The 27609-nt window shown below is 53.5% G+C and overlaps 3 protein-coding genes across 8 annotated transcripts; 2 read left to right on the plus strand and 1 right to left on the minus strand.

Moving 5' to 3' along the window:
• Nucleotides 1-334: 334 nt before the first annotated feature.
• WDR45 (WD repeat domain 45) lies at nt 335-6736 on the plus strand. 4 transcript variants are annotated; one of them, XM_036270674.1, is made up of 11 exons: nt 335-433; nt 2976-3047; nt 3171-3245; nt 3335-3439; nt 4372-4480; nt 4603-4697; nt 5209-5288; nt 5401-5609; nt 5689-5790; nt 5898-6043; nt 6287-6736. In XM_036270674.1, the coding sequence occupies exons 2-11, from the start codon at nt 2993-2995 to the stop codon at nt 6394-6396; spliced, it is 1086 nt and encodes a 361-aa protein (XP_036126567.1). In that variant the 5' UTR covers nt 335-433; nt 2976-2992; the 3' UTR covers nt 6397-6736. The 4 variants fall into 4 exon arrangements, with proteins under 4 accessions (XP_036126567.1, XP_036126565.1, XP_036126568.1 ...); XM_036270672.1 differs by having other exon boundaries at nt 339-448; XM_036270675.1 differs by having other exon boundaries at nt 339-448; nt 4375-4480.
• Nucleotides 6737-6832: 96 nt separating this feature from the next.
• On the plus strand, nt 6833-9987 carry PRAF2 (PRA1 domain family member 2). The gene is made up of 3 exons (XM_036270677.1): nt 6833-7398; nt 8454-8671; nt 9120-9987. The coding sequence occupies exons 1-3, from the start codon at nt 7220-7222 to the stop codon at nt 9257-9259; spliced, it is 537 nt and encodes a 178-aa protein (XP_036126570.1). The 5' UTR covers nt 6833-7219; the 3' UTR covers nt 9260-9987.
• Nucleotides 9988-10669: 682 nt separating this feature from the next.
• Nucleotides 10670-20579, minus strand: CCDC120 (coiled-coil domain containing 120). 3 transcript variants are annotated; one of them, XM_036270669.1, is made up of 11 exons: nt 20534-20579; nt 17838-17937; nt 17589-17679; nt 17314-17447; nt 16490-16630; nt 15831-16107; nt 15421-15483; nt 15009-15183; nt 14775-14873; nt 12126-13043; nt 10670-11629 (listed from the first exon to the last, which is right to left on the minus strand). In XM_036270669.1, exons 3-11 carry the CDS (start codon nt 17635-17637, stop codon nt 11515-11517), a joined length of 1971 nt encoding a protein of 656 aa, XP_036126562.1. In that variant the 5' UTR covers nt 17638-17679; nt 17838-17937; nt 20534-20579; the 3' UTR covers nt 10670-11514. The 3 variants fall into 3 exon arrangements, with proteins under 3 accessions (XP_036126562.1, XP_036126563.1, XP_036126564.1); XM_036270670.1 differs by having other exon boundaries at nt 20497-20543; XM_036270671.1 differs by lacking the exons at nt 17838-17937; nt 20534-20579 and adding an exon at nt 17778-17797.
• Nucleotides 20580-27609: the final 7030 nt, after the last annotated feature.

Here is a 27609-nt window from a genome sequence, read left to right on the forward strand (position 1 = left end):
AACAGCGTAGAACAGGGCGCGGCCACTCTAGCCCACCTCGGAGGTCCAAGTCTCGTTAGCCCAGAAAGTTAACACCTCTACCTCTCCGGGTCGAGCCGAAGTAGGAAATCCTCGACCTTTTCCCATTTAGCAAGGGGAAGACTGTCTCGCCCACCCTGCTTCGTTTCCCTCAGACACTCATGGCTTTGCGAAGCCTCCTCCGCTCTCTGCGCCCTCCTAGGAGGATGCAGTTTTCACTCGCATTGCTCCAAAACCCAAAAACCTAAACAAGGAGGGCTGTGGCCTCGTCTTCCAGCCAGGATGAGTCATTTCCGGTGACAGCCTCCCTCCCCCGGAAGTGAGACCTGATGTAAACACGCGAGCGCAGTGTCAAGGCCCCTGGGGTCAGAAAGCTGTGCCGCGGGCGGCACCGAGAGCTGGGCCAAGGATCGGGGTGCGTGGAAGTTAGGTCAGTACAGGTGGTGGGGAACTGGGCATAACTCCAGAATTGGTCGGAGTTTAGGGGGTAGGCTGGGGGGCCTTTTGAGCAGGGGTCTTGGTGGATGAGGGGATCTAGGACAGGATCTTGAGTGAGTGGGTGTTGTTGGAAAGAGTATGACTGCTGTCATGGACATGAAATGCTGGAGATGTGGGCTTTGTGTGAGCATCCCTGAGCAATGTTCTTGGCTGGCGCAGATCTTTGGGATGGGATCCAAAAAAAGGGATCTTGGAAGGTGGGGCTGTCAAAAGAATGGGTCTTTGGGTAGTGATGTGGCACTGGGGGGAGGTAAGAGGTGTGGGCTCTTGGAGAATGGAGAGGGGTATGCCTGGGCAAAGTTCCTGGGAAAATCAGGGTTTGAAGGGAGTATGGGAGCTCTAAGACAGGAATTTTAAAGAGGTCTGAGCAGGAGTCTGCGGTGTTGTTATCCCAGGCAGGGGTTTTGGGAGGTGTGTGCCCTAGGCAATGGTCTTAAGGGGGTAGGGGTGCCCTGGGACAGGATCATGGAAGAGGATAGGGAGTCTGGAGGATGAGTCTGTCAACATAAGAAACGTCTAAAGCTGTTGAAAATTTGTATGAGTTTATTTGAGGCAAAACTGACCACAGTTGCCAGGAAACAAGATTTCAAATGCTTTGGAGAATAACAGTGCACTTTCTTTTATGAATTTGAGTTTAAGGCAAGAATATAAGGAAGATTAATTACATCAAGGTGGGAGAAAGCAAGGTGGGGATCAGATTAGAAGGAGGGAGGGGTCTGAAAGGTAGTATTTCAAAGATGTGTTAACCTGGATGAGCAGGAACAATGGATGGGTCTTGCTTAAGGCAAAGATAAGCCTTTTACTAAAGTTGTTTTTTTTTTATCCTCACCCGAGGACATTTTTCCATTTTTAGTTCAGATAGAGTGGGAGGGAGAGAGGAAGAGAGAGAGAAAGAGAAACATCCATGTGAAAGGGACACATTGAGTGGCTGCCTCCCACTTGACCCAACCAGGGCCGGGGACAAACCACAACCGAGATACTTGCCTTTAGCAGGAACCAATCCCGGGTCTCTCTGGACCGGCAGGCTGACACTCTAACCGCTGAGCAAAACCGGCCAGGGCTTTTTTTTTTTAATCCTCACCCGAGGACATTTTTCCATTTTTTGTTCAAATAGAGTGGGAGGGGGAGAGAGAGAGAGAGAGAGAGAAACATCAATGCGAAAGGGACACATTGAGTGGTTGCCACCTGCACGACCAAACCAGGGCTGGGGACAAACTGCAACCGAGGTATGTACCCCCAGCAGGAACCGAACCCGGGTCTCTCTGGACCGCAGGCCGATGCTCCAACCAATGAGTCGCGGATTCAATTCTGGTCAAGGGCATGTACCTTGGTTTCGGTTCCTCCCCAGTCCTGGTTGGGTCATGTGGGAGACAACCAGTCGATGTGGCTCTATCACATCAACATTTCTCTCTCTCTCTCCCTCCCTCCCACTCTATCTAATGATAAATAGAAAAATATCCTCGGGTGAGGAACAATAAATAAAAAAAGTTATATGCCTGTGGTGTGACTACCCACCATGACCTGCCCAGTTAGAAATTTATGATCAGATCACCCTGTGAGGTTACTTTCTGTAGAACCCCTCTTTTTTCCACAAATCTTAGGGGGACAGGATTCCTGGGGGTAGGTCCAAGCCAACCCATGTTGGAGCCAGGGACAGCAGAGCACATAGGAGAGGCTGTCCCAGGGCTGGGGGATTTGGAGTGATAGGGGATTCTGAGGTAGTGTCTTTAGGCATAAGGGGATCTGGGGAAACATCCAGGCTGGTCCTTGTTGGAAGTTAGCATGGCATGAGAAGGCGTCATTTCAAGGTAGGCTGGGATCCTGGAGGAGTTGGGGGAAGCCCGTGAGGAAGGAAGGTGTGAAAGCACTCTAGGGTGATGGAATAGGTTGGGGGGTTCAGAAGGGCGTGAGCGGGGGAGTTCATCTGGGCGATGGACCAACCATAGTTGGTCTTAGGACCAGGTTGTGGAGGTACGGGAAGAGGTGAATGTCCTAGCCTCCTCTCCCCATTTGTTGACATGTGGAGTTGCATGCTACGTTTAGGTGTGAAGATGAGAAGTGGGTAGGGGGTGATTCCAGGCCAAAAAAAAAAAAATGCAGTGTTGGGCATTGGGGTCAGGATTGTGTGGGGATAGGGAGGAGATATCACTGGGTATTTACTTTCTTATTACTTTCTGACAAGCAGTTTGTGGGTAGTAAGGAGGAGGTGGGGGTTCAGGGTAGCCCTTGAGCTGGGTCAACCAAATGTGAGAAGATGGGGAGGTTCCTGTCCATGTTGTTTGGATCTTGGGAGCTTAGAGACCCCAGGACTCTTTTCCCTGTTTTTGTCTTATTTGTAGTCCTTCTGTGGTTAGTAGGTAGCAGAGTAGGAGAAGGAAAAAATTAGTTATGGACAGGAGCTCTAGGACTTGGAGGGCAGACCCCAGGACTCTTTCCAACCCTACCCCATTTGTGTCCAGGGCAGCAATCCTGGATCATGACTCAGCAGCCACTTCGAGGAGTGACCAGCCTGCGTTTCAACCAAGACCAAAGTGAGAGACTTGTGCCTGTATCCCTGTGGGAGGGAAGGAGGAAGGGAGAGAATGGTCAGAGGTGGGTGTTAAGCAGCCCTAGCTGCTTCCTTTGAGGCAGCATGGATTCCTCCCATTCCCCAGGCTGCTTTTGCTGTGCCATGGAGACAGGCGTGCGTATCTACAACGTGGAGCCATTGATGGAGAAGGGGCATCTGGGTGAGCCATCAGTGGGAGAGAGGCAGTGGGCAGAAGGGACAGGCTGAGCATTGGTTCCCATTCCTGCTGACACCCTGGTTCTTGTCTAGACCATGAGCAGGTAGGCAGCATGGGCCTGGTGGAAATGCTGTACCGCTCCAACCTGCTGGCCCTGGTGGGCGGTGGTAGCAGCCCCAAGTTCTCAGAGATCTCAGGTAAGTACCCTCATCTCATCCCACCCTTGGCCCAGACCAGATTCCCTGGAATCCTGGTCTCCCCCAGGCAACCAAAGGTATTGGCAGATGAAGATGTCAGAGCACCTTAGAGTTACACAGTGAAGCCTACAGCTTGGAAGTCATGGGTCTTATAGCCTAAGAAGCTTGGTGTTTTGTCTTCATTTAACAAATGTTAATTGACTGCCTCCTGCATGCCATGTCTTTACTTATAGGGTGCTTGCTGTCAGCCTGGTACTGTTCTAAGCACTTTACATGTATTAACTCATTTACCCCTCCCAGTAATTCTATGCAGTATACTCTATATCGGGTATAACAGTTCTAGAATCTGTTCTCTCAAGAATCACTCCCACTCAGTTTCTACAGATGAAGAAACTGAGACCCAGAGAGGTTGAACGACCTCAGGTCATACAACCAATAGGTTTTAACATCTTGAAGCTGTCTCCCCAGTGATCACTCGCCATGAGCCTCAAGCACCATCTTGTTTTAAAGAGTTTTTGTTGATCCCATTGGAACATGGCAAGATTTGGCCTAGGCAAGTTACAGAGCCTAGGATTTCTCACAAATTTCAGGAGTGCAGGGACTAGGACCCTGGAGGCAGAAATAGTGACAGGAAGTTACAGGCCTGGGTGCAAGTCCCTGCTTGCTTGCTGATGGGCTGTGAGTTCCTTGGCCAAATAATCAATCCCTTGGAATCTCAGTTTCCTCACCTGTAAATGGGTATAACAGTTCTAGAACCCATTCTCTCAGGAATCACTCCCACAAATGCTCATGCTGTGTGAGGCTCACACTGGGTGTTAGTGAAAGGTTAAACAAGTGGGTTGAGGTCCCATGGGGAGTAGAGATGGGTCTTGTGTCAGCAGGGCTGTCCTTCACCTTAAACCTTGGCCCCAACAATACACCTATCTGCCCAGCAGTGCTGATCTGGGACGATGCTCGGGAAGGCAAGGACTCCAAGGACAAGCTGGTGCTGGAGTTCACCTTCACCAAGCCAGTGCTGGCTGTGCGTATGCGCCATGACAAGTGAGCCTGAGGTGGACTGGGGTTGGGGGAGGTAGGAGGTCCCCACAGTAGGTGAGAGGGTTAGTTCTGCCTGGGCATCTGCTCTCTCCTCACGACTGTCCTGTGTTATGTGATGCTCACAGAATCGTGATTGTGCTGAGGAACCGCATCTATGTGTACTCCTTCCCCGACAATCCCCGAAAGCTGTTTGAGTTTGACACCCGGGACAACCCAAAGGGTGAGAAGACCCAGATATGCAGGAATAAGGGCAGGAGGCAATGGATGAGGTGAAGGGCAGGATATTAAGAGAAAATGGGAAGGGCACACAGAGAGAAATGGGAAAAGAGAGGCAGGGAGAGTCTGCACAGAGATGCTCAGATGGCCTGAGGTGCACATATTCCCCATCTTTCCATCCCTTTACCAGTTCTCTCTTTCTGCTACTAGCTCTGCCCCACCCCGGGTGCTCCTGATAGCAGAGCAAAAACACCTAGTAAGCACATGGGTGGGTGTGTCAGAGATCCCTGGGCCTCCTGGGGCTGCCACAGATGCATAGGAAAGAAGGGAATATGCCTCACCTGTGGAGAGCACAACTGAGGGCAGCACCCTGAGGGTTCTCTGGGTAACATGTATCATGGAAGGTTAAAGACCAGCCCTTATCCAGCTCTGTCCATCCTGAGACCCTGCCTGACTACTGCCTGGCCCCTGTCTCCCCTTCACCAACCCACCCCCACTTCATCCTCACACCCTAGGGCTCTGTGACCTCTGCCCCAGCCTGGAGAAACAACTGCTAGTGTTCCCAGGACACAAGTGTGGGAGTCTGCAACTTGTGGTGAGTTGTCCAATGCGCAGGGGTGGGTGGGTGGGTGGGCTACTTCTCCTGTGGACTCTGGGACCCTGCCCTCCATACTACCCCAAGCCCAAACTGCTCCTTCCCACCATAGGACCTGGCAAGCACAAAGCCCGGCACTTCATCTGCTCCGTTTACCATCAATGCACATCAGAGCGATGTGGCCTGTGTGTCCCTAAACCAGCCAGGTACCGTAGTGGCCTCAGCCTCCCAGAAGGGCACCCTTATTCGCCTTTTTGACACACAGTCCAAGGAGAAACTGGTGGAACTGCGCCGAGGCACTGACCCCGCCACTCTCTACTGGTAAATACAGGGTATGCATGGTGGGCCAACAACTCCATGCTACATTACATGTGGGCATCATTGCTGATCTGTCTTCCAGCATCAACTTCAGCCATGACTCCTCCTTCCTGTGCGCTTCCAGTGATAAGGGCACGGTTCATATTTTTGCTCTCAAGGATACCCGCCTCAACCGCCGCTCTGCGTGAGTACCCTCGCTCTGTATGAGTACCCCTACCCCCTGCCCATCCTGCCATGTCTCCATTCCCCTGCCCATGTACCACACCTGGGCTTAGTCAGTGCTGCCTACAGGCTGGCTCGAGTGGGCAAGGTCGGGCCTATGATTGGACAGTACGTGGACTCTCAGTGGAGCCTGGCAAGCTTCACCGTGCCTGCTGAGTCAGCCTGCATCTGCGCCTTTGGTCGAAACACTTCCAAGAATGTCAACTCTGTAATTGGTGAGTGGGACTAACCCTTGACTGGGGGTTATTGCATGGGCAAAGGCCTGCAGGTTGGACCTGAAAGAGTTTTAGGAAATAGGAAACCTGAACAAACTAGAATGGGTGGTTCAACTGTTATCAGTGAGGGGAATGGCATGTGGGAAAAGGCCTGGAAGGAGACTATAGGCCATGGGACACCTGGATTCAAGTGTGTGGCTTTGGCAGCCTCTAACTTTTTACTGATCTTCCCCCCTCCTCCAGCCATCTGTGTAGATGGGACCTTCCACAAATATGTCTTCACTCCTGATGGAAACTGCAACAGAGAGGCTTTCGATGTGTACCTTGACATCTGTGATGATGATGACTTTTAAGGACCCTGTGGGTTGTGCTAGGGACCTGCAGTGGCAAAGTGCAAAGCATTTATGGGGGTGGGAGTGCTGGAAGCCACCATCCAGCAAGCACTAACGGGGAAGGTGCCCACTTTCCACTCCACGCAGAGCAATGCCTAAACAGCTCATTTCTCCCAAGCACTTCTTGATTGTGTCCTTAAGGACTGTATGCCCACAGGGCCAGGCCAGGGACCCAGAGGGGCAGGAGATGCCCTGGGGTTTCCAATCTGAAAAGTACTAGAGACCCAGAGAGGATGCCCTAATCCAACCTGTGAGGATAAAAAAAAAAAAAAAGAAAACTTCTCAGAAAGAGCCAAACTCTGATGATGAATTTGAATAAAAAGCCCTTAATAGCACTTATGGCTGGACCTCGGGGGTGGGGCCTGGGGGAAATGAAACTGAAAAGGCACTGCAGGAGTTTCCAGGAAAGGTGTGACCCTCTTGGACAGGAAGGAGGTGAAATCCTGCTGTGGTCCTTCTGACAGTCCTTGCCATCATCTCTGCTTAGGGCTACTGTTAATTGCGCCGCCAGCGCCGCCCGGAACAGGGCCCCTTGGCGCCCCCACCTGGGAGTGGATGGCAACGCCTCGCTCCGCTGCCGATACTTAATTTTCCGGCAGTTCCTGTTCTGGCGTTTGCATCCGGTCACGTGCGTTGCTGCGCCTGCGCCGTCCACCTGGGTGGGTAGGGTTGCTGCGGCTCAGCCCAGACTCCATTTCCCGGTGTCCGCCGCGGTGGCGTGGGGTGTAACGGGTATTGTAGTTCGGCTGCTCTTCTGGCTGGTCCAGCTACAACGACTCGCAGGATGTCGGAGGTGCGGCTGCCACCGCTACGCGCCCTGGATGACTTCGTTCTGGGGTCGGCGCGTCTGGCGGCCCCGGATCCATGCGACCCGCAGCGATGGTGCCACCGTGTCATCAACAACCTCCTCTACTACCAAACCAACTACCTTGTCTGCTTCGGCTTCGGTCTTGCTCTGGCTGGGTGAGGGAGGGAGGGAGGCAGGGAGGCGCCAGTTGGCCAGGGAAGCCTGCGAGGCATGGAGGGTGGGCTCGCGGGATTCTGAGAACCGGGGAGGGTAACGGGGGGTGGGGGTGAAGGGGGGCTGCAAGGCATGGAAGGGCAAATTCAGCAGAGATAGAAAGCCTAAGGGCCGTGGGAGTGGGGACTTGGGACCTAGTTATAAGGGCCTGGGGTTGGATACAGCCTGGCTGAGGGGATTAGTGGGACTGGAAGGAAGACCTGAGGAGAATGGAGAATGTGGAACTGAAGATGAAACGGCTGGGAGGTGGACCTGAAGATAAGGAGGGCTTGAAAGTGGGACGTGAGTGTGTCTGGGGGTGGTGGGGCGGCCCTGGAGGCCTTAGGGCAGGGACAGAGATTTCCTTGTAGTCAAGTTGAGGGATTTAGAGGGTGGAATTGTGGAGGATCTGGGCTTGGAGAGGTGTCTGTCTATGATTGGAACGCAGTAGGAGCAGGTACTTATTAGGGAACTTGAGCCAAGAGGGAGGACCCAGGGACAGAAGGCCTGAGACCAGAAAGAGTTGGAGAACCGGGAGGAGGGATCTGGGTGGGATTGGAAGTTGAGAGTAGGATCTAAAGCCGGGGCGGGGGGTGGGGGGTGCTTTAAGGACCCTGGGCTCGGAGAGAGGGAAATGCGTTGACCAGAGACCAGGAAAAAGAATTTACAAGGGTTGGTTGGGCTCAAAGGGTGGATTTGGAGGCAGGATGGGGTGGGGCCTTTCGGGGGTAGGGTCAGAAGGAAAGAGCAGGGAAGGAGCCCATCAGGATGGGAGGGCCTGAAGCTCAGGAAGATGAGGCTGTAGGATTGAAAAGTCTATAAGGGAGTCCAGGACTCCTGGGAGTCGGAAGCCCTGGAGAGTGGATTTGTTGGAAATAGGACTGGCGGGAGTATTTGCCGGGCTTGTAGGGTCTGGAGAGAAGAGACCAAAGCTCTTAGGGCCTGGGATCGGATGCACGCTGGTCTGGACGGCCCTCTCCAGGACTGGCTGACTAGCTTAGTTCTCTTGTCCCTGCAGGTACGTGCGCCCGCTGCACACCCTCCTAAGCGCACTGGTAGTGGCGGTGGCCCTCGGGGTGCTGGTGTGGGCGGCTGAGAGCCGCGCTGCTATGCGCCGCTGCCGCCGCAGTCACCCCGCAGCCTGCCTGGCCGCAGTGCTTGCCGTTGGCCTCCTGGTTCTCTGGGCGGTAGGCGGCGCTTGCACCTTCCTGTTCAGCATTGCTGGGCCCGTGCTTCGTGAGTCTCCACTACCCTGAGACATCGGGAAACAAGGCCAGAGCGTGCTCGCGTGGCGCCTGGCCCACCCTGCCCTGGTTCCCCGGCGGAGGGGGAGCTAGGAGACCCGGCGGGCATGGCTACACCCCTTTACAAAGCACCATCCCTGGCTTAGCGCCCCCCCCCTTTTGGGAACGCCTCTAATTAATACTGCCTTTTGGGGCCTCACTCCTGGTATTAAGTGCCTTCCATCAGCTACGTCTTGGTCACCGCGCCCTCCCTGGCCACGCCCCCTGGCCATGCCCCTGTTGCAAAGCGTTTCTTGGCCACAGTTTCAAGATCAGAGGTATCCTGTCCACTGGACTACTCCATCCGCCTGCCTGTGGTCCAGTTCCCTTCTGTGGACTGCTATTGGCTAGAGGCTGATGTTCCATTCCACTGACCCCACTCCTTTCGGTATTGCCCACAGTGATCCTGGTGCACGCCTCACTGCGCCTGCGCAACCTAAAGAACAAGCTGGAGAATAAGATAGAAAGCATCGGTCTCAAGCGGACGCCAATGGGGTTGCTACTGGAGGCGCTGGGACAAGAGCAGGAGGCTGGATCCTAGGGCCTTGGTATCTGTACCTATGACCTGGAGAATGCCTCCCCCAACCCCGACCCATAACTGGGATTCAGAGCCTTTCCCAGCCCTTAAAATAGCAGCCCCTTGCCCAGTTCAAAAAGCAGGGCATCTGTAACACTTCCCTGCCCCTGCCCCTGCCCCTAAATCCAAAACTGGGATATCCCTTATACCTAGTCCCCGTAACCTAAGGGACCAGAGTCTTCCCTAGCCCTGAACTTGGGACAAAGAGCCACCCACATCCATCTCAAAACAGGCTTGGAGACCTGAGTATCCATGGCCAACCTCAAACTCTGGATGGAGACACTCCCCCCAAGCCTAATCTGGAACCCACCTGTCTCCCATGCTCAGCCCCAAAGCTGGGGTGTGGGACCAAAGCATTCTCAAATCTTGAACCTTGGACCAAGGCTTTTCCAGACCACACCCTAGCTTTGAACCCAGAACAAGGCATTGCCAAATCTTGGCCTCAGGACCCAAGTGTTCTCATTCCCCTTCTGGGTGCAAGTCAGTTATCCTGATACTGTCGAACCCTTGGTCCCAAGTAACCCCAACACTCACCAGTTCCATTCGCCTCCCTCCTGCTCTGCTTAGGGATTCTGCCCCCCCCACCAAGTTTCACAGTGGTGAGGACCACGGGGTGGGGTAAGGGTAGCCCTGACTTGGAATGAGGCATATATATCAGTGTTGTTGCAACAATAAAGGCTGTTACATCGCTCAAAGCCAACTGTGCCTATCATAGTGGCCTGTTTTTCAATTATGCTAGACTCTTTCTGACTGGGTCTCTCTGTCAAATATGTGGGCTGATGGGGTGATCTCTCCTTCTGGGAATCTGTTACCTCTGGCATTAATGCACAGGTAGTTAAGGGCATGCAGTGTTCCCATTATCATTTGTATTACTAAGGGCTCTTGTTCAGGATTGGCTAGAAATCTGACCGTAGACAGGCAAAGAGCCCTGGCCAGTTTGGCTCAGCGGTTGAGCCGTGGCCTGCGGACCAGAGAGTCCTGGGTTCGGTTCCCGCTAGGGGCACGTACCACCAAAAAAAAAAAAGAGAGAGAGAGAGACAGGCAAAGAAGTTGCCCCACATCACAAAACAAAGCCAGAGCAGATGACATTATTACAGGCTGTTTCCACAGTATTGTATTTCTCATAACATGGTATTATAAAAACATATCTGGTCTTAACTACAAGTGTGTGCCCCAAGGCAAGGCAGGGAGAAGAGCAACACGTGGTTTCAATTGACACATTTATTCTAGAAATCCCCTTCCAGTGTGGGTAGTGTCTTGGGCCCAGATTCATTGATACAAAAAGAAAAGTTTAACACCAGGTAAAGGGGGTATGGGGACCCCCAGCTCCAGAAAGTCACAGACAGGTATCATAGAAAACACACCTTGTGTAGATTTGTTTAAAAAGTGGTAGGTGGAAGGAAAGTCAAGGAAGATGTGACGCAGCCTGTGGCCAGGCGTCACCTGAGGATTTTACTGGCATCTACCAGGTGCCAGATTCCACCACAGCAGCATCCCAGGACATAACACACCCGATAGCTCTGTCCTTGGGCCCTCCTGTGGAGCCTCCAGAGTAGGAATAGTCAGGGTAGAGACTGAGGCCAAAGGTTGGGCCATCTCACTCTGGGGGCAGAGGAAGCGGGCACAGACAGGCAGACAGGGACTGGGGCTCCTTCCTGCACCCCTGGGGTGGGAAAACAAACCCAAGCCCCCCACCAAATGTGGGCGGAGAGCTCACCTCCCCAAGAACAGCCCTGGTAGGGGGTGGTAGTTCTGTTCACACCAGAGTCCCTAGCTGCCCCAAACAGGACCCTGTGACTCTATATGGTCCGTCTCATGGAGGGGGTTCCTGAATGGAACAGGCTGGGCATGGGACAGGAATGAACCCAACCAGATGAGATCACAGTTTCCCTTTTATAAAACATCTAGTGTTGGGGAAAGACAGTGAAAACCTAAATCACAACTGTAAACAGAAATGGAGGAAGGGGCCTAGAGCCCCCATTACACCCCCCTCTTTAAGCTGGCTGAGGGCCCCCAGTTCCCAGCACAGTATGAGAGGAGAAGCAGGACATCAGACACCGGCCCACAGGGAGCCAGGGCCCTTGGAAGATCAGGTTGGAGCACCCCCACCCCCGCAGCCCAGGACCAAGAGCAACCATACCCCAGGGCTCAGCGAGGTCAGCTGTGTGCTCCCCAGACTGAAGTGATGCCCAGGCCAACAAGGGGCATATCAGAAGGGGTCAGACCAGTGTCCCTGGGGTCTGAGGGTCAGAACTGGAGGACTGCTCCCCCTCTAGCGTCAGGTCACTTAAACGAGCGCTCAGCTCCGGGGGGTACAGGAAGTCCGCGTAGTATCTTTAGAAGGGGTAGCAGGAATCCGGAGGACAGGGTGGGAAGACAGAGAAGAGAGGAAAAAACGTACAAGACACAGAAAGAGAGAGGAAAACAGGCTCGTTAAAGAGGTAGAGGGAGGCACAGGACAGCACCTTGAGGCTCGCAGGCATGGGGCGTGGTGAGAGAGAGAGAGAAAGGCGAGGGCACAGGATGTCCCTTCCTCCCAGTACCCTGGTTCCAAGGTTCATTTTCAGCTGGCATGCACTCGTTGTTAACATAAAATTCTTCTATAGCTTAGTAAAGAACTGCTGCTACCAGGGCCCAGGATACCCCTCCACCAAGACCCCATGGACTAATTAATGTAGGTCTGGCAAGGCCCAGTGACCCTGTGCCAAAGCTGCAGCTAGCACTCTTATGGTTCAACTCATTAACGCTCACACTACCTGCCCCTGAGCCTGGAGACCTTTGCCATCTACCTCAAGAGACCCCTTCCCATCAGTAAAAGCACCCCCCATACCTGCTGGAGACAGGGGGCGCCGTGAAACTCCTCGAATGCGGGAGGGGTGCCTGGCTGGGGGCCCCATACAGCGCCTGGCCCACCTCATAGCAGCGGGCATGGAGGAAGGGTGGGTGTTGCGGGCCCATGTGGGAGAGCACAGGCCGGCGCTGGGGCCCCGAGGCCAGTCCGGAGTTCCGGATGTACCAGTCCCGTAGCCCCTCCAGAGCAAGATTCTTGTGGCCACTGCGCTCGCCAGCTGGAGGGATACGGGTGGGTGGGGGCATCCATAGCAGAGGGTTTGGATGCACCTCTGGACCCTCTGCAGCCTCCAAGGGCAGGCCACAGGGCTTGGTGCGGGTGGCACGGGTGTGGGGGTCCTTGCTGCGGAGGAGGGGGCTACTGCCGTCCGCTGCATACACAGGTGGTGGGCCTGGGAACATGGTGAAGAGCCCATCCCGGCGGGAGAAGGGTCCTGGGACCTCAGCTGCAGGCAGCAGCTCCCCCCAGCCTGGCCCACCAATTCCTCGGGGCAGGCCCCGGTCAAGGGAATAGTCCAAGAGGAAGTCCCCACACACAGGTGGGAGCCGGGGGCCCCCACGGGAGGCAGGGGCAGCTGAGCTTGGCCGGGCAGCCCGGGGAGGATCTGGGGGACCAGCTGTGCGGGAGGAGAAGGCAGGGGCTGGTTGGGGGCGCTCATACAGCACCTCACTGCTCTTACAGACTGGGGGACCAGTGGCAGGGGGAGCCAGAGGCAAAGGTGGGGAGCCTGCTCCCCCCCCAGCTGCCCGGTCCACTAGTAGGGCTTCAGAGCTGTTGCTGCGGCGGGTGCGAGCTGCAAAGAGCGAGGCGCGGTGGTCCGAGGCCAGGTCCACTCGGGGAAAGCCCATCTGGGAGTCCTGGCTGCCAGACCACTGGCGAGAATGGAGGCCTTCAGGTCTGGGGGAGAGGAGGTGGGGGTTATGGGAGGAAGGTCAGAAATAGGCAGATGGGCTGAGTGCCTTAAGTCCATACCATACCTCTCTCTGAGCCTTCACCTCCCTGTCCCCCAAATGGACCCAGGATTAGAAACTGTGTATAAAGGTGTTAGGTAGAGGCATGTAAAGGGCAGAAGAGGTCCTGTCTCAGACTGGAGGGCTGAGGGATTAAAAAGATATGGTGGGCCTGGGGCTGTTAGTGCCAAGGAAGATGTCAGTGTGTGTAGGGCTGGAGAGGAAATGCTGGCAGGGGAAGGCCCAGAAGAGGGTTCTTCCGAATACATCTGACCAGCAACCCCTGCTAAGGTGCTTCTTGTGGCTCCCCACCTCCTCCACAATGAGGTACTAATCCTTAGGCCTGGAATTCAAGGCCTTTCCTCAATTCTCTGCGCCCTCCCCCATGTGTATGAACCACCCCAAACTATCATCCCACTAGCCACCATCATGGAATACAAGTACCATATGACCAGGATTTTGTTTTGTTCACAGCCTGAGAAAAGCAGGCACTTAGTATTTAAGAAGCAGTAGAGTAGCCCAGCTGGTGTGGCTCAGTGGATTGCGCATCCGTCCCATGGACTGAAAGGTCCCGGTTCGAGTCCAGGTCAGGGCACATGCCTGGGTTGTGGGCTCGATCCCTAGTAGGAGGCGTGTGGGAGGCAACCAACTGATGTATCTCTCACACATCGATGTTTCTATCTCTCTAAAAAATCAATAAAAACATTTTTTTTAAAAAGAAGCGGTAGAGTAGAGTGATTAAAAGCACAGACTCTAGAGTCAAACTTGTCTGGGTTCAAATACCAGGTCTTTGGTTTACTAACAAGTCACTTAACCTCTCTGTGCCTGTTTCCTCATCTGTAAAAAAGGAATAACAATAGCACCTCCTCATAGGAATCCTGTGTTGATTAAATAAGTTGATACCATGCAATGCACTGATCCCTTTCAAAGAGCAGATATTATTATTCCCATTTCACAAATGAGGAGACCAAGATTCAGAGATGGGAAAAAGTCTTTTTTTTATCCTCACCCGAGGACATTTTTGCATTTATCTTCAGATAGAGTGGGAGGGAAAGAGGGAGGAAGAGAGAGAAACATCAATGTGAGAGAGACACATCAACTGGTCGCCACCCACACGACCCAACCAGGGCAGGGGACAAACTGCAAAAGAGGTACGTGCCCTTAGTGGAAACCAAACCGGGTCTCTCTGGTCCACAGGCCGACACTCTAACCGCTGAGCCAAACCAGCCAGGGAGGGAAATGACTTGTTAATCATTGGGCTTCTGCTCCCAAATCCCCACCTCTTTCTTCTCTACCAAGCAATTCCTATTCACCCTTCAAAGCCCAGCCATTCCTGTCCTACACCCTTTGGTAATGCTCTCCCAGTAAGAACTTTTTTTTTCTCCCAGTTAGAACTTTTAAAAATATATATATTTTATTGATTTTTAGAGACAGAGGAAGGGAGAGGGAGAAAGAGAGAGACAGAAATACTGACAAGCAGCCTCCTGCACGCCCTTTGCCCTTTACTGGAGATCGAGCCCGCAACCTTGGCAAGTACCCTGATCGGGAATGGAACTGGCAAGCTTTTGGTGCACGGTAATAACGTCCAAGCAACTAAGCCACACCTTCCGGGGCTCTCCCAGTTAGAACTAATGCTTCCCTCCTCTGGTCCTCAAATCCACCCCCCTAATCCCCTTACTTGCAGAGCTGGGGGGCAGTGCCCCGGGTGAGGACAGGGGTGGCAGGCACACTTCGCCCCTCAAAACTGGAGGCACTCCTGGGCAGCGAGCGTGTGGGGCTAGACAGAGACAAGCAGGCCGGGGTAGGGGTCCACATTAGAGACTGTCCCCACCAGCAGACCCTCTCCTGCCAGCCCAGGCTCAGGACCCTACTCCTGGCTCATGGGGAAAGGAGGAAAGAAGCTTGCCCTTACCTGGTGGGGCTGGCCACAGAGTTCCGTCGGCTCTTCAGGTCCCCATAAAGATCTGACGGGGGTGGTTTCCATGGGGTACGCCGCTCAGGGCTGCCCCCAGATACTGCCCGCAGCTGGTCCCAGGTCTTAGGTGGCGAGGGGCGCTCAGCCAGAGGGAAGCAGCTACGAGGTTCCTCTAGGTAGAAGAAAGTTGGGGAGAATTCAATGAGAGGGGGTCAGATAGGTTGTGGGCAAAGCAAAGGGCAGGGACTAAGGAGGCAGGGAGGGACAGAGGGCTGGGCAGGGCTGAGCAGGCTGAAAGTGAAGAGGGGAGCCCCACTGGAGGACAGGACATAGCTTAGGAGAGGCTGGAGGGGGAGGGGAGGGGCCAAGCAACAAAGGATATATGGGTTTGGGTGACAGGGGTCCTCACCATTATCATGGCTGGCCCCAGACTCTGAGAGGGAGCTGCTCTCCGAGTGCAGAACTACATCCTCTACAAGGGAGAAGGGAGAGACCCTGGCCCATCAATGCCGGGCCTGGGGCCATCCCCTTATACCACTGGCCAGTCTCTTCCCTACCCTGTACCCTCCCAAAGAATCCACCTTTACCTGAATCCCAGACCACCAGAGACTTGGCTCCAAACTTTCCTGGGGCCTATAGGTCAGTTCCAGTGGTCCCACCCTTGCACAGAGCCAGTTAACCTACACTCCTCTTATGTTCAGGTCCCTTAGGTTCTACCTGCTACCCACTTTTCACTGGCTGTTCTCCCACCCCTACCTAGTCCCTTAACTAATGCCTATTCCCTTGTTTTCACTGGTGAGGTGACAGGGCCTGGCTCACCTTGGCTGAGCTGAGCGAGACGTGTGCCCAAGCAGACACCCTGGGTGGTGATAACTGCCCCTGTGGACAGTGAGAGCACCGGGAGACCTAGGCGGGCTCGGAGGTCCCCGAGCTGCTCCTCCAGCTCATGCAGCCTCCGAAGGGCATCTGCCTGGACCTGGCGTCGGCGCCGGCGCTGCTCGGCACTCAGCTCAGGAGCCAAGGCCAGGCGGCGGGCAGCTGCCGCGATCTGCTGCTGTACTGACACCTCGCGTTCCAGAGCCTCGAGAGCCAGCTCCTGCAGGGCCCACGAGAGAGGGTGGGATAGAACCAAATATAGGAAAATGCCAAGCACAGGAGCCAGGCGGTGGCAGAGCCCATCTACACTGGAGGCGGGACCTATTCCTCCTGGGGGTGGAGCTTATTCCCTCTTCTGATAGGGCGCCTCTTGATTAGAGTCTGAGCCCATTCATTTTCCGTAGGGTGAGAGGCTTTTCCCCACAGTTAGGGACTGGCATCCTCTTTCAGACCAGGAACTCACTTCCCTCAGGCGAGTCTCTTTTCATCTTGGCCTCTCCTTCCCCAGGATGCAACCCCCCTCCCTGTCCAGGCTCCCTCCAGGCTCCTCCTCCTCTGTATCTGTCCCACCCCCAACTTGTTCTCCTTGACCATCTGCTCACCTCAGCAGGGCACAAGGAGTGGTGTGCTGGGTTGGGGAGCGGTGGAGGGTAGGCTCGGGCTGCAGGGGGCCGCCGGCGGACCAACTGGGGCCTTTCACCAGGCTCCAGAGGGCACTCAGGGGGCAGCTGGCCAGTTAGCTCCTGGGGGGGGGGGGGTGGCAGGGATCAGAGACTGTCAAGGGTTAGTTGGGGGGATGGGGCAAAGCAGTAATGATTCCAGAAGCTACAGAAGTCCTAATAGGAGCTCAGTCCTGCTTGGCATCGAATGTCTGTTACTTGGCTTCCTCCTCCCATTTCTCCACCAGGCAGTTGTGCAGCCTGGACTCTCAGCCCCTTGATGGCCCAAATCCTGGTCAGTGGGCGTGGGAGGCAGGGAGACTTGCTTTGGAATCCAGAATTTCTGAGTTTTTATGAAGACAACACAGTCTATATACTGCATATTATAGAACACTCCTTCAGGACCTGGTGCTACATGCTCTGAACTGCATTATTATTTCTGGCAAACTGTGGATATTCACACCAAGAGGGGTAAATCACCACTATAAATCACCCTGTGTCAGTTCAGGTCAGGTTTTACTGCCAAATTTTGGAAATAACAATTGTTTTGTAAAGTTTTTTGGATTTCAGGTTGTTGATGAGGGGTTATAGGCCTCCACTGCCATATTTTATTGATTCTAAGACATCTAAGCTGAGCTTTAAGGAGCTAGAGGGTGACAGGGAATGTGCAGCTCAGACAAGTGGCTCAGCAATGGCCACCCCAGTCTGCCTGCCAAGGGGCCCTGGATCCTCACCCCCACCCGACACTCGTAGGGCCAAGCCCTCACCGCCTCTTGGAGGCACACTTTGCGTAGCTCCTGAAGTTTCAGGGTCAGAGCCTCCTGCAGAGCCCGCTGCCGGTCGAGCAGTCCCCTCAGACGCTCTGACTTCACCTGGGTGGCAGCCTCTCCGAACAGGGCAGCTGGACACAGAAGGAGCAAAGGTCAGTGAGGCAGCCAGGCATCCTGTATCCTGTGAGGCCAGGGACCAACCCTTCCCAAGTGGGCGGGCAGGTGACTCAGAGCAGGGGAGGAGGCAGCAGGAGCGGGAAACAGATACCAACCTGAGGCATTGAAAGTGGGAGAACTGATCAGCTGACCTTTGACTTCCATCCCGGTATTGTCAAGAGGCCGTGGTTTATGGTGGGACAAGGCCTGACAGTGATGCACAGGAACCATTAAGGAAGCACATGTGTGGTCCCTCACCCAGCTTCCCACACCCCAGGAAGAAGGGGTACCCCAACCCCACCCACCTGCTTGACCTGCCCTCTCAGAATCTGTATCAATATCTGGCCTACACTTGGCCCTGGTACCTTGGTTCCCTTCCCATTGAGTGGGAGCACAGCAAGTGGGGAGCTGGGCGGACTTATGATGCCTCCTCAGAGGCCCATGGGCCACAGTCAGGAGTCTCACCTGGGGAGCAAAAATTAATGTCACAGATTCAACCAACTATAACAACAGTGGGCATTTATTAAGCACCTGAGTGCCTGGAAGAGTTACCTTATATGCCACCTTTAATCTTTACAACTATCTTGTGATGACAGTTCTGTGGTTGTCATTACCCCCAGTTTAGAGATGAGGAGAGTAAGACACAGAGAGGTGAAGTAACTTGCCTCTGGCTGAGGACAGAGCCAAGGATCACCCCTTTGGTCCAACACTCTCCATCACTAGAGCTGTTCCAACCCCACCAATTACTCATAAGCTCACAGCCCATCTGACCTCAGGGTCTTTGCCCAGGCTGTGGCTGCTGTCTGGAGTGCTCTTTTCACTTCTCACCATGTCAGCCCCTGGCTCTCACATGCTCTCATATCACTTCCAGAGGTGGGCCACCACATTACATCCCCTCACAACTGCTGTTCCAACAAGAGACTCCCTCCCGCCCTGGCCGGTTTGGCTCACTGGTTAGAGCATCAGCCTGCGGTCCAGAGAAAGAGACTCCCTCCCTTGTACATTCACGAGGACAGGAAACATGTCTGTCCTGTTTTCATCAGTATCTCTGGCATTCAGAAAAATTCTATGTGCACAGCAAGTGCTCAGTGAATGTCTGCTGGGTGAATGAAAGAATGACGAGGCAGTTGTCCCAGGGATCAAGCCTAGATCTGTGGATTGCTACTTGTCCCTGACTTGGCTCCTGACCCCTCCAGCCCCTCTGCCCACCCCAGCCTGTCCTGTACCCATCAGAAGGACGTCTCCCTGCCGGGACTGTGAATAGTAAAGTCCACAACAACAGATAACAAGCAGACTGCCTCCTGCCTCTTTCTCTGCCCCAAGCTTCCCTTGCTGACCATGGGGCCTGCTTGTCCCCTCCTCTGGAGTTTTCTACCCAGCCCTGCCCTTGTCCCCTCCTCTGGAGTTTTCTACCTCCCTCCCATATCCTGCTTGGTCCCCAGCTGGGCAGCCAGGTGACATCACCTGCCACCACCTGGCCTGACCTCAGTGGTAGGTGCCTGGGAGGGCCTCATGAGGCCACAGAGGTCCCATCCCTACCTACCTAGAACTCCCCAGCTTGTATGACATGCTGGCTAGGTGTGGAGAAGACCCAGGGAACCAAGAAAGCATGGGTTCAAGCCCCTTCCCCATCTATACATTGGGAGGTGTGGCCAAGCTGCAAACATGGTGCCACCAGTTCCTCAGAAGTCCTGCTACCTGCCCCATAGGGTCTGTACCCCTCCTCTGGTTCCCTATCCTCAACATCAGGGGCAGGGATCAGTACCTAAAGCCCTTTGGCACACCCAGGCAGCATCGTGTACTTTGCAGAGGTGCTCACATGCCCATCCTCCGAGGTCCGACATTGCCCAGCACAGTGGGTTTCCTTGAGGTCCCAGCTCAGCCCCCTCTGCCATTTGGCTCCTGGGGGTCCTTCTACCCTAGCCTCCATTTGGGTTTGAGGAACTCTCCCAGGGCTCCCCTAAACCTTCCTTCACCCCAACAGGAACCTCCACTCCTCCCCAGGGGGCCTGTTCACCAGGACTGGTCCTACATCTGACACTAAGCTGCCTCGAGCCTTCCCTTCCGGGGAGCTCACGGTATCTCGGAAGTCAACACAGGGTCCAGAAAGGAACCCTGACTCCACCCTGTCAGTCTGACCTTGAGGACATAGCTAGGGCCTGAGTCATGGGGTCACTGGGCAGGCTAGACACAGGGTCCACGCCCCACACCCCCACACCCGGCTCCTGAACCTCTGCCTCCGCTCGCCTGCCCTTGACGCATTGGCCCTGAGGCCCAGGGCTGCCAGGTGCCCACCCAGAGATGGCGAGAAGGGGATCCCAGCAGCCCCCTCCCCAACACCCTCCCCCACCAGCCCCTGGGTTTCCCCACTGGTGGGCCTGTGCGGTCCCAGGATGGGCTGCAGCAGGAGAGCTGCAGAGAACACTCCCACACCCAGAGGCGGGCCCAGCAGGTTTTTCAGGTCTGCCCTTCTGACACCACAACCAAGAAATTCCTGGCTATAATGACTGTTTACAACCAAGACACCTCACCTGGGTGGCACCTCAACACCTTCAGTGGGACCCCCATTTCCACATCCTGCCACCATGGGAGCGAATATAAACTGCCAGTATCTAGACTGTTCACATTGCACTAAGGGCCCCCTGCCCGACTCTAGGTGAACAGCTGGGGGTGGGCAGGCAGGCGGGTTCTCAATCCACTGGGCTCTCCTGAGAGGCTGGGCCCCAGGTTGAGGGAGGGCAGAGGCTACTCCCACAGGGAAGGAAAAGGGAAGAGGAAGTGGGGGGAGTGGAGAAGGGGAATTCTGGCTTCTCTTCTCCCTGATCCCTTCCCTTCCTCCATTTCCGGCCAGGGATCAGCTTCATTCCAGGAAAGGAAATTGGACATTTTGGGCTTCACCCATCTACTCAGGCCCTCCTTCCTCACTGTCCTCTCACACAGATCCAGCTCTTTCCTGCAGGGAACATTAGCACACTCCATACCCTCCTCACCCCAACCTGTAGGCCCATGTTCCCAGGTGCTCACCAATACCAGATAGGTACTGCAGGATGGCCTCAGGTACCTGAAAAAATAGTTGTCTCCACCAGGCCCGGTCCCGCTGGTAGTGGCAGTGAGCAGTGAGTGCAGTGGCAGCTGCCTAGACCGCCTCCCACTAGGCAATGGCCCAGCCTACCTGGCCAGGGACTGGGCCGGCCCATACCTTTTAACCCTTGCCTGCCTGCTGCCAAGGCTCGGCCATCCTTAGGGACAGTCTTGAGGACAGGTACCCTTAGGGTGTCCAGCACGGCCAAGAAGAGAGCCTGGACCTCTCCCCTCACCCCATACACCCAGAAGATAACTGGGGAAGAAGGTCTAAGAGTGGTGACAGTGGTGGCTGCTTCTGGAGCTGCCCAAGTTCCCAGATCAGACCCTGCTCAGCCCAGGGTATCACCTGGGAGCTGAGAGAGGAAGGTCTGGTGAGGCCTGGGGTGTAAATCAGTGTGTATCTCTTGGCAGTTCTCATCACATTCCTGAGGCCCCTACCCTTTCTTTCCAGGGCAAGGTATGGGTGTGAGACGGTCTTAGGGAAATTCCAACCCTCCCAGAGGTAATAGTTTCCCAGCTGGCCATAGAAAAGGTAAAGTTTTCTAAGGAGAGACCAAGTCTCAAGGCCCTACCACCTTCTGCAGCTCCAGGAGAAGTCATCCCAACAAACAGACAAAGCACACATGTGATTTAACCCCTTGCAGCCCCTACAAACCTGGGTGGATGGCACAGACCCAGCTCCTCATAGCCAGCTTGTAGATGTGGAAGCTGGGGCTTGGAGAGGTGAACAGGTCTGATTCTGATCACAGAAGCATAGGAGCAGGCCGAATCAGATCTTGGGGGTCTGGGTCCTGGGCTGGAGGCTGACAGAGGCTACTCCTGCAAGGGAGGAGGAGTGGGAAAAGGGGACTCATGCTGCTTCACATCCATACTGGGGTCCCCCCATTATTCATTCTTCCCCCTTGGGCATTTCTGGCCAAGAGTCATGGAAATTGATGGTTCTTAGTCCCTACAATGTACTGTCTCCCCCACACCACCACTTGGGCTCTGGGCCTGCACCAGCACATACCACACATCCTGCTTTCCACTTGGGACCCTCTGCTCTGTGACCTCAGAGCCCAAGCCCAGCCCAGGCCCCTGCAGCAGTCCACGCTGTGAGGTGAGAGGGCAGAGTAAGGCAAGTTCCTTGCCTGATTGGCATGTGACCCAAGCCTGAAGAGAAGCTCCCTCTGTATCAGCAACACCCCACATACATGCCTCCTGCCACCCTGCCCACCTTTCTTCCTGAGTATGAGATTTCCAGCACCGAACACAAAGGTCCCTTTCATCTCCCCTCCCCCTACGCTGCCTGGGGCTGGTGGAGGCAGCAGCTATAAGGTAGCTGGGTATTGGTGGAGAAGTATCCTCTCAGCCATGGCTGAGGGGCACCAAGGATGTTGTGAAGAGGCATGTTTATAGAATCAGACATGAGAGGGACAAGGGCTGGCAATGGAGATTGAGTCTCAAGGCTTAGGTTTCCTCATCTGAACAATGGGTAACTGGTGCTTACAGAGCCAAGAGAGGCCAAAGGTACTTTGGAAGGCATTTCCCAACGCAAGGTCACTCACACCATGTCATTAATGACTGTCAATAACAACGACAATAATGAAGAGGTGGGCTGGTGCAGGAGTAAGGAGGAGAGAAGGGACTCTTGAACCTGGCAAACAGGCAGGGCAGACACACACACACACACACACACACACACACACACACACACATCATTGCCCTGGCCCACAACTTTTAATAGCCTGGAAGTTGGCCAACCTCTAAGCCCCACTGCATCTGGGACTTGAGCTTCAGGTGGCCTTATGGAGGGGTAGCAAGTAGTGGATCTGGGGTTCAATCCAGCTCTGCCACTAACTGCCTCTGTAACTTCTTAGACAAGTCCTTTAACTTCTCTGGGCCTTAGTGTTCTCATCAGTAAAATGGGGGTGATGATGACCATATGGACTTCACAGGGTTGTTGTGAGCATGACATGAGTTAATATATTTAAAGCTTGGTTAGGACAGTGCCTGGTTCAAGCTATATGCTCAATATGCATTGGCTGTCACAATTACAAGTATTCCTCCCAACCCAAAGTCAGAAACATATTTTATATATATATATACATATATATATATATATATATATACATACATATATATATATATATGTATATAAATATATATGTATATAGATATATGTTGTCACATGGATCTGGAGCTGTGTTTATAAACTGGCTGTTATATATATGGCAGAGCAAGTATCCCTCAGCCTCACTGATAAATTTGAAACAGCTATTTTCTCTTGAATAACGTGTCCAAACTCTCGTTACCAAAATCAGGAACTAAGTATATTCAGGTGAATTTCTGAGACAGCACCAGTATCCCTCAGCCTCAAAACCCTCCCTACTTGCTACCTAGACCTGGAACCCTCCCTACTTGTCCAACCAGACATATTTGAAACAGAACTGTTTCCCCTCATTATCCAACCTCTCCCTACTCAACATAAAAAATGCAGGGACCAAATATATTTACATAACACAGTACCCTTACTATCCCAATTCTTGCCACTGGAGCTCAGGAAAATGGAAAGATGTAAATAGATTTTTGAGTTAGAGTTGATATTCATTATCTGAATTCTTCCTACTCAGTATATAAAATGCACAAACATTTTTTTAACAGTTTATCAACACAGCTCCAGAACTGTGTGACAAAGAAGAAGAGCAAAAGAGCTGGCAGAAAATTCATATATATATATATATATATATATATATATATATATATATATAATGCAAAACCAAAATACATTCAGAGAACTTGGGGTCTTTCACTGTCTGAACTATTTGAACTCTCCCTCTCACAACGCAGGTACCAAATAGATTGGGACAGTGAGGGATGCTTGTGTTGTTATTAATAGGTTTGGATGAATATTTTAGGTAAATGAGATGGATATGGCATCTCGTTCCTCAAACTCACTACTCTCTATGAGAAATGCAGGAACAAAACATAAATGAATAACACGGTACCTCCTCACTATCCAAAATCCCTGACTGTCCTCAGAATCGAGATTCAGACAGCAAGGGAACCTTGTTGTTATTGTTACTACTGGATGGGTCTGATTCTAACATGCAGTGACTGCCCCCCCCAAATCTGCTCCACAGAGGTTGGCTGGACTTAGCACAAAGATTTGTACGTTTACTGCTGAGAGAAGGGGGATAAGCTCCTGCCCCATCCCACCGCTACCAAGCCTTGAAGTCTCTGGCCTAGAATGGAATTTTTTCAGGCCAGGAAAGCAAGGATCATGCACCCAGGGTCAGGACCAGGAGATGGGGGGGGGGGATCGACGCATCCTAGAAGAGTCACACATACCCTTGAGTCTCACACCCCTACATATTTGCTTACCTGCCCCATGGAGGAGCCCCCAAACTAGCAAGGCTGGAAATATGACCCAGACCTCATAGACTCCCAGAGTCACTGAATAATTTAGGGTGTTCTTCCACACTTAGGGAGGGTGGGGAGCATAGGAACAGTTCTATGCCCTCCTAGGGCAGGAGAGAAATGCAAGCTGTGTGTGAGATCACTGGGTGGGGGTGGGGGAAATCACATACAAAAACCATTTTGGCCACAAGAGGCCCACAAGGCTGCTTGTTCTTGCTCATGCTAAGATAAGCGTTTGGGATGAACTTCAAAGACAATGGGAACAGCAGAACCTCCAAGTTCAGGGCAGGGTATAATGGGACCCCTGTCCTCCTGTCTCAGAGGAGATGGAAAGTGTGTGTTAGGAAGGAGGGAGATCTGAATAGGGTAGAGGGGCATGGAAAGGGGTAGAAGAGGGCTCTGGGGTTGGGACAAGATGAAGGGACAGGACAGGAAAGAATGTAGGGGACAAGACAAAATCAGGCATTGTAGGGTGGAGGTCAGGAGGTTGGACAGAGAAGGGGCCAGGACACTGGCCAGGAGATGGGATGGAGTGAGGTTCAGGACAAGGGTTAAAGAAAAAGTAGGAGGCAGTAGGGGTCAAAAGAGCAGAGCAGCCCTGGCCGGTTTTGCTCAGCGGTTAGAGCATCGGCCTGCGGTCCAGAGAGACTCGGGTTCGGTTCCCGCTAAGGGCGCGTACCTCGGTTGCAGTTTGTCCCCGGCCCTGGTTGGTCGTGCGGGTGGCAGCCACTCGATGTGTCCCTTTCACATCAATGTTTCTCTCCCTCCCTCCCACTCTATCTGAACAAAAAATGAAGGGAAAAAAAAAAGAGCAGAGCAGGGGTCAGGGTCAGTATAGAACAGTAATCAGAAGACATGATGGTGGACAGGCCAAGACAGTGATCAAAGGAAGGGATAGGGAAAAGGGCAGGTGCAAAATGGAAGTAAGGAACAGGAAAAGACTGGGGTAGAACGAGGACAGTGATGGGACAAGAGAAGATGGGAAAACAGCACAGGTTTGAGGGCAGGGATAGGGCAGGAGACAAAGGGATAGTCTAAAGGTAGTTAGCCAGGATGGAGACCAGGAGTCAGGAGAGGGACCAGGGGAATAGTACAGGGTAGGGAGAAAATACAGAAGTAATTTGGGACCCCTGTCCTTCTGTCTCAGAGGAGATGGAAAGTGGGTGTCTGGACAGATGTGGATCAGATGGGGGTTAGGAAGACAGGATAGGACTGGAAGGGGGTTCAGAGACTGTATAAAAGTTTAGGGAATAGACAGGTCAAGCATCAGGACAGAAACTGAGGTGATCAAGACAAGGCAAGATGAGCTTCAGAGATGGAACAGGGTCAGGCAAGGATCTGGGGTCAGGCCAAAGATCCTGAGAACTGGATGGGATTTGGGGTCAGGACAAAGTTTAGGGTGACAAATCTGGGGCTGAGAATGATGCCAGGCCAGAATATAGTTAGGTCAGGGGTCAGACCGGAGGTCCTCGGGTCAAGACCCGCCCAGGTTCGAGATTTTAAAAAGATGCACTGAGGCTAGGCAGGGGGCGAGAGGGAGACCACGGGGTCAGAGGTCAGGGGTGCGCGCGCAGGTACATTCCCCGTGGGCATCTGGGCCCTCACCCCGCCCAGTCTCCTCCCTTCCTCCCCCAGCGGGCGTTACTCACCCAGGGTCCTCGCCCCGCGGCATAGGCGGGGTCCGTATGGGCCGGGAGGGATGGTAGGTGCGCTCCTTCCCTCGCGGTCCCCCGCTTGCCCCCCAGCTAGCACCCGCTCCTCTTCCGCGCCCTGCGGTGGGCCGCGTTCGGTCGCGCCACTGTTAGCCGTGGGGGGCCAGATGGAGGGCACAGGGAGAGTGGGAGAGCAGTGCCAGCTGCGACGCGGGCGGTGGACCCCGGCCCCTCTACAGGTAACTCGGGTCTGTCCGCTCCCGGCTGCACCGCCGTTGAGCTCGAGCCTGCGGGGGGGCGGGAGGGGGGAACGGCTGACAGGGGGCGGGGCGCGAGACCACAGCAGCGGCGGAGACCAATTGCGCAGGCGCCAGTTCGGGTCTCAGAGCCAGCACCTAGAGCGAACCAGCTGAAAGCGCGTGCGCACACGCTTTCTCGAGGGCGCCAGAACTCTCCCCTCCCCCGGCCACGCCCCCTTAGTGATTAGACTGGCGCCCCTTACCCTAAGTCACCCGCTAACGGACCACCAAGCAGTACCTCAAACTGCCTTCCATCAGACTCCACCACACCTCTAAACTTCCCCAACTACCCTCCATGACCCAAATGCACCCCAAACCACCGTTCATCATCCGCTAAATGTATCCCCAAACTACTATCCATTGATCCCAAGCAGTACTTCCAATCCACTCCTCATGGACACCCAAGCTGTACACAAATTACTCTCCACTACCCTCAAGTTATTCCCCCAAATCATCTGCAATCAGCCCTGAAACCATTAACCTCCAAAAACCACTTTCAAATCACCCTCCATTCAGCCCCAATATGCACCCCAAAACCCTCCATTGACCCAAACCACTCTCCATGTACCTCCTAACCATACCCTATTGACCCCCAAATGGCTCTTGAAGAGCCCTCAACACCACCCCATACATTCTCAACTACCTTTGGTGTGGCCCCCACCTGCACCCCAAATCAATTTCAACAGTCACTGGTTTCATCTCCAAACCCTCCATGAACCCCCACCAAACCTTTCACTGACCAACCCTATACCCTGAAAAACTACCTTCCAATAACCCCTATCTCTATTCCATATACTCCCAACAATTCTTTTCTTTTTTTTTTTTAATCCTCACCCGAGGACATTTTTCCATATTTTATTCAGATAGAGTAGGAGGGAGAGAGAGACAGAAGCATCAACGTGAAAGAGACACGAGTGGTTGCCACGCACATGACCCAACCAGGGCCGGGGACAAACTGCAACCGAGGTACATGCCCTTAGCGGGAACAGAACCCGGGTCTCTCTGGACCGCAGGCCGACGCTCTAACCGCTGAGCCAAACCGGCCAGGGCGTACTCCCAGCAATTCAATGTGATCCTCTAAGTGCACTTCAAACTACTCTCCAACACTCTCTCCACCTCCAAACCACACTTTACTGATCCAAACTCCACTCCCAAAACACTCTCCAAGAGTCCCCAACTATACCTCCAGATAACCACCAACCTGTAGTTACCCAGCTGGACCACCATATCATACTTTAGTGATCCAAATATATTAGAAAACACTCTCCAATAATCTTTTCTTAATTGAGGTATAATCTACCTACATAAAAGTCACTTTAATCATGCAATTCAATTATTATAGTAAATTTACCAAAGTATGCAACAATGACCACAATCCAGTTTTGGAGCATTTTTATTATCCAGTAAGATCTCTCATGTCTGGGAGCATTTGAGACCTTGCTTCCCAGTAATGATGTCAGTTTGGTTCAAATAAACTCATTAAAGAAAACATATTGCGCCCTGGCTGGTTTGGCTCAGCGGTTAGAGCGTCGACCTGCGGTCCAGAGAGTCCTGGGTTCTGTTCCCGCTAAGGGCATGTACCTCGGTTGCAGTTTGTCCCTGGCCCTGGATGGGTCATGCGGGTGGCAGCCACTCGATGTGTCCTTTTCACGTCGATGTTTCTCTCTCTCTGTTTCTCTCTCTCCCTCCCATTCTACCTGAAC

This window comes from Molossus molossus, unplaced genomic scaffold (assembly GCF_014108415.1).
Source record: "Molossus molossus isolate mMolMol1 unplaced genomic scaffold, mMolMol1.p scaffold_m16_p_2, whole genome shotgun sequence".
NCBI lineage: Eukaryota > Metazoa > Chordata > Mammalia > Chiroptera > Molossidae > Molossus > Molossus molossus.

What these genes read in the sequence shown, in the direction of transcription:
- WDR45 (XM_036270674.1), top strand. Translation starts at nt 2,993, where the DNA reads ATGACTCAGCAGCCACTTCGAGGAGTGACCAGCCTGCGTTTCAACCAA. An exon ending in GTGCGTATGCGCCATGACAA is followed by an intron (nt 4,481 to 4,602) that starts GTGAGCCTGAGG and finishes TGATGCTCACAG; the next exon opens with AATCGTGATTGTGCTGAGGA. An exon ending in GAATGTCAACTCTGTAATTG is followed by an intron (nt 6,044 to 6,286) that starts GTGAGTGGGACT and finishes CCCCTCCTCCAG; the next exon opens with CCATCTGTGTAGATGGGACC.
- PRAF2 (XM_036270677.1), top strand. Translation starts at nt 7,220, where the DNA reads ATGTCGGAGGTGCGGCTGCCACCGCTACGCGCCCTGGATGACTTCGTT. An exon ending in TTCGGTCTTGCTCTGGCTGG is followed by an intron (nt 7,399 to 8,453) that starts GTGAGGGAGGGA and finishes TTGTCCCTGCAG; the next exon opens with GTACGTGCGCCCGCTGCACA. An exon ending in CATTGCTGGGCCCGTGCTTC is followed by an intron (nt 8,672 to 9,119) that starts GTGAGTCTCCAC and finishes TATTGCCCACAG; the next exon opens with TGATCCTGGTGCACGCCTCA.
- CCDC120 (XM_036270669.1), bottom strand. Translation starts at nt 17,637, where the DNA reads ATGGAAGTCAAAGGTCAGCTGATCAGTTCTCCCACTTTCAATGCCTCA. An exon ending in ACTGCCCCCCAGCTCTGCAA is followed by an intron (nt 13,044 to 14,774) that starts GTAAGGGGATTA and finishes CCTCTCCCCCAG; the next exon opens with ACCTGAAGGCCTCCATTCTC. An exon ending in GCGCCCCCTGTCTCCAGCAG is followed by an intron (nt 11,630 to 12,125) that starts GTATGGGGGGTG and finishes CCCCTTCTAAAG; the next exon opens with ATACTACGCGGACTTCCTGT.